Source organism: Ailuropoda melanoleuca, chromosome 16, assembly GCF_002007445.2.
Source record: "Ailuropoda melanoleuca isolate Jingjing chromosome 16, ASM200744v2, whole genome shotgun sequence".
NCBI classification, from domain to species: domain Eukaryota; kingdom Metazoa; phylum Chordata; class Mammalia; order Carnivora; family Ursidae; genus Ailuropoda; species Ailuropoda melanoleuca.
This window is the reverse complement of record NC_048233.1, coordinates 26,964,311-26,973,826: the sequence shown is the minus strand read 5'-3', so window position 1 is coordinate 26,973,826 and position 9,516 is coordinate 26,964,311. Positions and strand designations below refer to the sequence as shown.

General features: G+C 40.8%; 1 protein-coding gene across 1 annotated transcript in view; it reads left to right on the top strand.

Moving 5' to 3' along the window:
• Positions 1-9,516, top strand: part of TMTC1 (transmembrane O-mannosyltransferase targeting cadherins 1) — a 274,127-nt gene that overhangs the window by 109,536 nt on the left and 155,075 nt on the right. The window contains exon 6 of the mRNA XM_034646018.1: positions 8,528-8,609. Coding sequence (XP_034501909.1) covers positions 8,528-8,609 — 82 coding nt within the window. The remainder of the gene's footprint in view (positions 1-8,527; positions 8,610-9,516) is intronic.

Here is a 9,516-nt window from a genome sequence, read left to right as displayed (position 1 = left end):
CCCTGATGCCAAGTGATGAGCATTTTTTCATGGAATCATCATCCTTTCAAACACGAGTTAATGACGTGTTTGTACTTGAGAGCAACTCGTGTTTGAAATTCAGGCAAAGGGAAGTTGAAGACAGATTTAGTAGGCAATGATAGAGCGGTAGCAGAGCATTGGTGATCAAGTGTACAAGCTAGATTGACCTTCTGACTCCCCTTGCTTAGCACCTTTTGGACCTTGGGGCAGTTTCTTGATCCTGAATACTTTGATTTCCCCATTTGTAAAATGAAGATTTTAATAGTGCACATCTTCTAGGAAGATGCTAAGGATTTATGCCTAGGAACTGCCTGGGGCCCTGTAGGCATTTACTCAATGTCAGCTATTATTTTATTGTTGTTATTGTTAATAGACAGTGTGTTTTCCCAGTTCACCCAGACAGTCCTGATACCAAATACTCTTTTTCACTAGCTGAATTATATTTGAAGTTATCAGTCCGTATATAAGAGGTTCAGAAAATATGATTATGGTATCAATGGCTGTTTTTAATCTTCTTAGTGCAAAACTTTACTTGTGTACCCACGCAAATGTGTCTTCCAAGTAGCAGTGATTTCATTTGCATGGGTACTTAGAGTCTCTAGTGGGCATGAAGTTTGGATTGATAGAAATAAGGGGAAACCTGCAGCAAATGCTGTTTGACAGTGTGGTTGGAGAGGACATCTTGTGATGCCACTAAAAGGCATGGAACTAGCCATAAAACGTCTGAATTCTGGTTCAGGAGGCACTGCTCACTAGGTCTAGTTCTGTAATGGGGGAATGGTGCTCTCTCTTCTGCCAAGGGCATATGGATCTTTCAAGGATTAAATATTAGACTGGACTGAAAAGCCATTTGATATAGAAAAGGCCACACAAGTGCATGATATGTGTATTCTTATAATGGGTTTCCATTTTGGCGATTTAATATTCTGGTTAGTAGAAAGTCATGATAAACACCAAAATAACGACCAATTAGCACAAAATTGAAATGCATTAAGAAAAGACTTAATGCTAAATCAGACTGCTAAATAAATGTACCAACACATGCCTTTCGCACTTATCCCTACCATCAGGTCTGTCTGCCTACTTGGACTAGAACCTCATCTATTTCTGAATCTGATATCTCAGAAACTTCCAGAATCACTGCTTCCTACCGATTCCCCATGGGGGCTGTGGGGCCCTTTGCTCTCTGTGATGGACCTCACAGTAGTCACAGTAGCAACATCATATAGTGCCAGTTTCTGCTGGAAATCACATTGGGTCCTCACCCCTGAAGCCCTTCACGGGCTGTTCATTGCTGTCCGAATAAAGTCCAGACTCCACAGTGGGACATGAGGGTCACTGAGGCCCCTGCCTGCCTCTCCAGCCTCCCTCTCACCACTCTGCCAGTATTAGATCCCGCAGCTAGAATGAACTTTTATTTTCTTCATCTTGCTTGCTTGCTTGCAAGACACATAAGCCTCTGTATATGTGTCTTATTCCTTCTCCCCTCACCTAATTCACTTCTCATCTTCCTCAGGTGTCAGCTTCATTGTCACTCTTGGGGCATCTGTTCCCTCCCTGTGGGGCTGGCTGGCTGACAGGTTCACAGTACAGTGACATTCTCTCACCTGTGCACACACTCTCCTTTCAGCCATCTCTTCCCACTTAGAATTTCTGAATCAGCCCACGGTACATGGAACTTACATTTCAACCTTCAGCAGCCACTACACACCTTAACCTTTAAAAGGATACTTCATAAAAGACCCTTCAAAGAATTGTGCATTGCCTCAGTTCATTCATCTGTAGGCAAAACCTATACTAAATGGAGGAAGATACTGAAGATGAACTTTACCAGTAGAAATCACCTGGTTTCTACACATGCAGAAATGCATTTAATAAATAATCCATGCTGAAAGTGTGCTAAATAAACCAGCCCTGTTTTACTTATATGCTACATAGAGTAGTAAGTGCTTTGGAACTGGATTCATATCTCACTTCTGCCACTTGCCAGCTGCAAGATCCTGAGTAAATTCTTCCTTCAGCCTCATTCAAAGATGGGACAAGCATGGCTCACAGGGCTGGTGTGGAATTGAATGAAATAAAAAACAAAGTGCATAGCACAGGGAATGATGCACATGAAATGCATTAAGTTTTCCCTGTTACGAATGAATTGAAACTTCTCTGGGACTGTTAATGACAGACAAGGATGATATCACCAGAATTGAATTTTTGCTGTGACGTGTAGAAGGAATAAAAACTGGGGCCTCTGACTAAATTCATTTTAGAAGGAATATAAATTAGAGGACAAACTTAATGAATAAAGCCTGAACTCATTGACCTTTGGTATCGAAGGACCCTGATCTTCTGCAAATCAGTGAACATTTCTGGACTTTTTTTTTTCTTCCCTCACCTATAAAACTGCCTGAGCTCTTCTGATCCCTTCCAGTTCTTTGATTTTCAGAATGGTTGCGGGAACTGAAATTATGTTCCTCTATGCCTTCTCTGTCTTTATTTCCACATATTTCTTTGTGAATAACACACTGAGCTAAGTTTGAAGTTTCTGGAAGAAAAATTTACCATAGCNCAGAATGGTTGCGGGAACTGAAATTATGTTCCTCTATGCCTTCTCTGTCTTTATTTCCACATATTTCTTTGTAAATAACACACTGAGCTAAGTTTGAAGTTTCTGGAAGAAAAATTTACCATAGCACAGAATGGGGCATTGAAGGTCAATTGGGATTTTTGAATAGATAAAACTGAGAAATGCATTATTGTCTTCTTAGAATTGTTAGCTCCTTTCCTTCAGACTGTGCATTTGAATATCAAAGGAGACATCAAAAGTTGTCTCACTCCTCTTCATAATGCCTTTGGTTATTAAGATTTAGATGAGGCACTTTATGAGTTCAAGGAGAGTGCATTAAGAAGAACCCAAAGACACTTAAATTTCTTTGTGTTGTTTTTGTTAAGTTTATAGTCTTTTCTAATGTAAGCTGTGTCTTTGTTGTTGTGGTCAACTGGGGGGGGGAACCTGCCTTTTTTCTTGTGTTTCAAACGGAAACAGATTCCTAAATTCCTATCCTAAAAAGCTCTGAATTTAATATTTAAAAAATTTTTTTTGGTCATGGTGTATGACTCTTTATTAATCTCCTTTATTACTTTGAAAGAACAGGAGAAATTAAATTAGTATGACTGGTGTTCTAGAAGGAATTTTGTATATAGCTCATAGGAGAGGTAAAAATTTCCTTCTACCCTTTTAGTTTCTTTGGCTGGTCTGATAATTAAATTGACATAGGATGGATTAACAGGAGAAAACAAATTTAATTTCATACATACAGGAGACCCATAAAAATACAAGACCCAAAGGCAAGTTGGGCTTCTCTGCCTTCCTGAGCTAAGAAATCCAGTAAGGGGTGTGGGGCTTCCAAGCAGGGGAGGGTAATTTTCAGGACAATAGAAGAGCAAATGTTTGATAATTACAGATTTGCTCTGTCCTACAGATAAGTCACTCATTCAGATAAAAGTTCTCTCTGGTATAGCTTTCTCTCTGGAGCAGGCCCCCTCTCTAAATTCCTTTCGGTAGTGAAGGGAGAGATCAAAGTTTTTCTTGACTCTCCTGGGTCTTGATTGCCTTCAGTTTAAAAATAATCCACATGCCAAAGTGGTAGATATTAGGGTCATCTATTCTGGGCCCCTTCAAGCTTTTTATAATTTGTTGGTATAATGTTAAAAAGTAGCAGTTCTTTGTATCTGATATGTTTGCCACAGGAGCTGGTGTTAAGGCAAAAATTCACAGGTTTTTATAGATCCTGAGAAGGGCTGGAAAGTGTAATATAACATCTTCATTGAAAGCAGCAGGATTTAAGGTTAAGATCGTACCATCTCAGTGGTTTTCCTCCCCCAGCTCCCTGTCTGCCTCCCAAACGGAGCATTCTTGGTCTGCACCTGGTCTAGCACTGGAGGGTAAGGACACACAGGAANCCTTCAAGCTTTTTATAATTTGTTGGTATAATGTTAAAAAGTAGCAGTTCTTTGTATCTGATATGTTTGCCACAGGAGCTGGTGTTAAGGCAAAAATTCACAGGTTTTTATAGATCCTGAGAAGGGCTGGAAAGTGTAATATAACATCTTCATTGAAAGCAGCAGGATTTAAGGTTAAATAGTACCATCTCAGTGGTTTTCCTCCCCCATCTCGCTGTCTGCCTCCCAAACGGAGCATTCTTGGTCTGCACCTGGTCTAGCACTGGAGGGTAAGGACACACAGGAAAAAATGGGGAGGGGGGTTGAGTGGATGCAGAAAAATGTTTTTAAATTTCTGTTAGGGTCTGTAAGCTTTTATTGATCATTGTTATAGATATCAGTTATCCACTGAGAAGGTAATTCTGTGTCAACGAAGTCAGTGGCTTAAAATAATGAGCTTTTGTTTCACACTCAAGATTATGGTGGGTGATTCAGGGTAGCTGGTTGTCCTTGTCTCAGCTGGGACCTTGTTTGGGATTTTAATGACTGGGAAGCTATGGAGGTGAGCTTCAGGAAGTCACGTTCAGCTCTAAATAGTTGAACACAATCAATTGAGAAGGTGGATGTTAATAGAAAATTTGATGTCAGAAAAATAGAGAGTATTGGGTGTGGGGGAGCAGCACAGGTTAGGGAATTTACTTTGGGTAATCTTGATCTTTTGTTTGCCTAAAATCAGAAATTGTTAAAAATGTAGAATTTGATAATATGCATACACCAAACTGATGTTAAAATATTTTTTTCATGTGCAACTGCAAATTATGAAGGGTCTACTCAAGTGGAGGGATCAATCAACTAACATTTGTTTCCTCCCAATCCCTTGGCATTTTTTTTTTTAATTTTCAGGTTTCTGTCTGTTTTTCTTCTCTTGTCATTTATAATGTCATCCGTTAGTGAGAACATCCAAGGGTCACAGTGTTTTAGACCTGAAACCGCTGAGTCCAATGGTCATTGATAAAAGAAGAAAACAAAGCTCCTTATAGACTTGTTACAAGTCATAAAACCAATGAGTTGGAAGCATGGGAATAGAACCCTTGGTTCCTATTCTAGTGTGTTCCTCAGTGCTTTGGTTTGGTTGGTGGAATGTTTTCTGGCCTCACAGGGAAAACAGTGGAGACTGAAGTTGAAAATTATCAGTGATGGCATTTGCATAGAACCTTGTTTAAAAGGCACTTACNCATTGATAAAAGAAGAAAACAAAGCTCCTTATAGACTTGTTACAAGTCATAAAACCAATGAGTTGGAAGCATGGGAATAGAACCCTTGGTTCCTATTCTAGTGTGTTCCTCAGCGCTTTGGTTTGGTTGGTGGAATGTTTTCTGGCCTCACAGGGAAAACAGTGGAGACTGAAGTTGAAAATGATCAGTGATGGCATTTGCATAGAACCTTGTTTAAAAGGCACTTACGGATACTTTGGCTTGTGATTGAAATGAATAGCTGAGAGAATCTGATAGAATAGCTAAATATTCTAGTTGTTTGGTCTCTTCCTCTGTAAAAAAGGGAATTCTATTTTTCCTCATAGAATTGTTATAAATGATGTATAACTACAATTTAATCACTTAGATTTGTGTCTGGCACATACTAATTACTTGGCATTTTTATTCTGTTTGTTAATAATAATACTGTTTTTGTTGTTCAGTTCTACCTTACAAACTGTGCATATATCACAGACTAATGGGGAAAATTCCACTATCTAATTTTAGTGCAAGTTGGGGAGGAGGAAGGGATACAGAGAATTCAGCTCTTGGAGTACTTCCTGTATGAGCTTAGTAATCTCAGCCTCTAACCTACTGTTTACCAGATAAAGGGGCCATATCCTTTTGGCTTATTTTCTCTTTTAATATTGACAAACAATTAGAAATAGAAATCTTGAAAGAGGTCATTTTTCAACCACTGTTGTCTGTATCATTTTAGGCTTTTATGGCTTTGGGATGCTACATTTTAAGAACAAATTATTTCGTGTCTGAGGGAGCTTAACTTCTTAAGGAAATGGAATTTGTGGTGGGGGAAGAATTTCTAAACAAAGGGACACTTTATAAATATCACTCTCTGAAATAACCCTCATAGTAAGCCTTCAGTGAAACAAAATGCAGAGTTTGGGAATTTACCTGAGTTTAACATTGAACAAAATCCTAAACCCTGTGGTTTGTTGTCCTGTAGAGAGGAAACCACTTCTCATGTTTTCCATTGTGTTAAAATAAACCGTCAATGGAGGGAATCTGAGAAATGAAGCTTCCAGAAGCAGACCAACCCAAGAAGCACTTTTTCNAACCACTTCTCATGTTTTCCATTGTGTTAAAATAAACCGTCAATGGAGGGAATCTGAGAAATGAAGCTTCCAAAAGCAGACCAACCCAAGAAGCACTTTTTCATTCCGATGTATCGCAATTTCAGGCCTCCCCGCACCTTTTCCTTCCCACACTGCTATTTGCTTCCCGCTGCCACTCATCTTACATCCTGGGAAGGAATGGCAGAAATATCCAAGGTTGATCTTTGTTGAGTCATCCTGGAAATGATAGTAACAGTGCAGGCAGGGCTGAGAGAAGCCACTGAGCAATGCCTTAACCTTTTGGGAATCACCAGTCCGGTTCACACTGAAGATCAGAGCCCAGATTTTGCTCCAGAGATATACACAGACGCAGACCTACACAAAATCTTGTGTACAGAGCCAGGAAGTGGTGGACTCCCTTAAGCCTCTTTCGGGACGTTAGTGGTGCCCCTGCGTGGCGAGGGCTGACAGTATCCCTGGCCTTCCTCCCTGGGGAGCTTGAGAGCTAAGGGAAAGTAAGGGTTTCAGTGCAGTACTTAGGGATGGATCCAGTCCAGATTTTGCTAAAAGCTGGGGGCTCACCTCATTTTCTCCACTCATCAAAAACTCTGAAATGTCTGATCCACAGCTGTTTATGAACCAGGAAGAGGAAAAGGAAAGCAAGAAGCAAGACCTGCTTCTGAGTGGCATTGCTGCCTCCTCACAGTGCCATTTGGACACATTTAACTGTTACAAAACCATATATATTTTATAAGGAGTCTTCAAGATGGAAACTTCTTTGTGGTAGGAACCCAAGGAGGCGTCAAAAGGATCTTTCTCCAGTAAAATATTCCCATGGTGTAAAGAGACCTCATTGAAGTGCAAATTTTAAGAGATTCTAGAAGAAATCCTTTGAGGAAAAATTAGATTAAATGGAGTAAAAGAAAAAAAAATGGAAAAGGGTAGGGAAAGTAAGGATGAGGTGGGAAATGCTTTTTGGGTTACACAATTCAATTTGATTTGTTTCCTTCTCTTTGTAGTTTAAAACACAGAAATTTGCATGTAGGTGAAAGTGACATGCTTTAGGTTTTTGCTTGGGGGTTGTTAATAGCTTTCTCTTGCTTCTTTTTCACTGTCTTTATTTTTTTAAGATTTTTGTTTATTTATTAGAGAGAGAGAGAGCACGAGAGAGGTGAGGGGTAGAGGGAGAAGCAGACTGCCCGCTGAGCAGGGAGCCTGATGTGGGGCTTGATTCTGGGACTCCAGGATCATGACCTGAACTGAAGGCGGACTCTTAGCTGACTGAGCCACCCAGCCGCCGGCATTGTTTTTATTAAAGCCATATGCCTCATATGCAGAAATATGGAGCTCCCACTTTGCACAAGTGAGTGATCTATGGCAGACACAGGGTCCATATAAGTTCCTGCCCCTTGAGAAGTTGACATTCTTGTAACATAGTTTGGTTCCAGAGGCCATAGGCTGGTGAGAAAATTGCCCACTGCCTATTGGTGGGCTCTGATCCCACCACTGATGCTTACTAACTTTCTTTGCTTGGGTACATTTCTTAACCTTGGGCAACCTTGGCATCCTTTATTTTTTCAGGGGTAAGATATTTGTGAGATAGGGTGCCTGGGTGCTCCATCAGTTTAGTGTCTGACTCTTGATTTCAGCCCAGGTCATGATCTGAGGGTCGTGGGATCCAGTTGGGTATGGAGCTCTGTGCTCAACAGGGAATCTGCTTGGGATTCTCTCTGCCTCTCCCCCCACTCTCTTTCACTCTCTAAAATAAATAAACAAATCTTTTAAAAAAAGATATTTGTGAGATATTGTGTAGATTGAAGACATAGTACCTCTCAAATTAAATGAAGTAGGTAAACTCTTACCTTGTTTCTGATCACCACTTTGACCAGTGTAACCGTACAGTTGCCAGAATGCCTGGGTTGTTTGCCGTAGATGCGGTAGTAATATTCATGGCTAACAGTGCTAGATCCTGCTCTATGTATTATTTCATTTTTCCCCATGACTTTTTTTTGTAAGTGAGAAAAATAGATGTGCAAAGAAATTAAGAAACTTGCCCCAGCTCTTCCAGACAGTAAGCAGCTGGGGGACTGAGACCTAGGTGGTCTAGCTCCAGGAGCCACGCTCTTCGCTCTGATCCTTTCTAGCCTTTTTTTTGAGCTATCGCTTATTCACAGTGAATGGAGAACATTATTTGGGGTGTACTCTAACACTTAAGAGTTTTTTTTTTTTTCTTCCCTGTTTCAGGTATCTGACAGCAAGGAGCAATAGAAATTTCCTGCTTACCATGAGGCCATTCTTAAAAAGGGCCGCTTTGGTCATAAGTTATGTAAGTATATATATGCTTCTGAAATACCTGATAAGGAATATTTTGCTTTCACTTGGCTCAGAGACATGATCCAGATTATTTAATAGAATCAGCAATAGATTCTAACAACATGATCTTAGGATGAAAGAGTCTACATGCCGTGAACGTTACGGTCTTGGAAGGTATGTATGAGAGCCTTCTGGGAATATGTGAACTTGAGTGACACAGACAGTGTCAACTGTAATATTTTATGAGTCCCTTTCAAGGCGCTGATTCTGAGTTGTCTCAGCAGCACAAAACTGGCTATATCACTTATTTATTGCTGTACAACAAACCAGCCCCAAATGTAGTGGCTTAAAACAGCCACCACATGTATTTGCCCCGGTTGCTTCAGTTGGGCAGCATTGAGCCAAATGGTTCTAATGCTCCTCATGATTTGTTTTTTAAAGATTTTATTTATTTATTCGACAGAGATAGAGACAGTCAGCGAGAGAGGGAACNCAGCGAGAGAGGGAACACAAGCAGGGGGAGTGGGAGAGGAAGAAGCAGGCTCCCAGCAGAGGAACCCGATGTGGGGCTCGATCCCAGAACGCCGGAATCACGCCCTGAGCCGAAGGCAGACACTTAACCGCTGTGCCACCCAGGCGCCCCTCTCCTCATGATTTTTGACTGGGGTTGCACAAGCAGCTTCCTATAGCTGTCAGCTGGGCTCGACTATCTGTGGTATCTCATTCCCTAGGGTCTCTCCCTATGGCCTCTCTCTAGCAGGGGAGCCAGGACTTCCTTACAACATGGCAGCTGGGTTCTAAAAGCAAGAACCAAAAGTTGCAGGACCTCTCAAGGGGTAGGCCCAGAAGTGACACAGTGTACCTGCTACCACATTCTGTTGGTCAATGCAAGTCACAAGACCAGCTCAGATTTTTTTTTT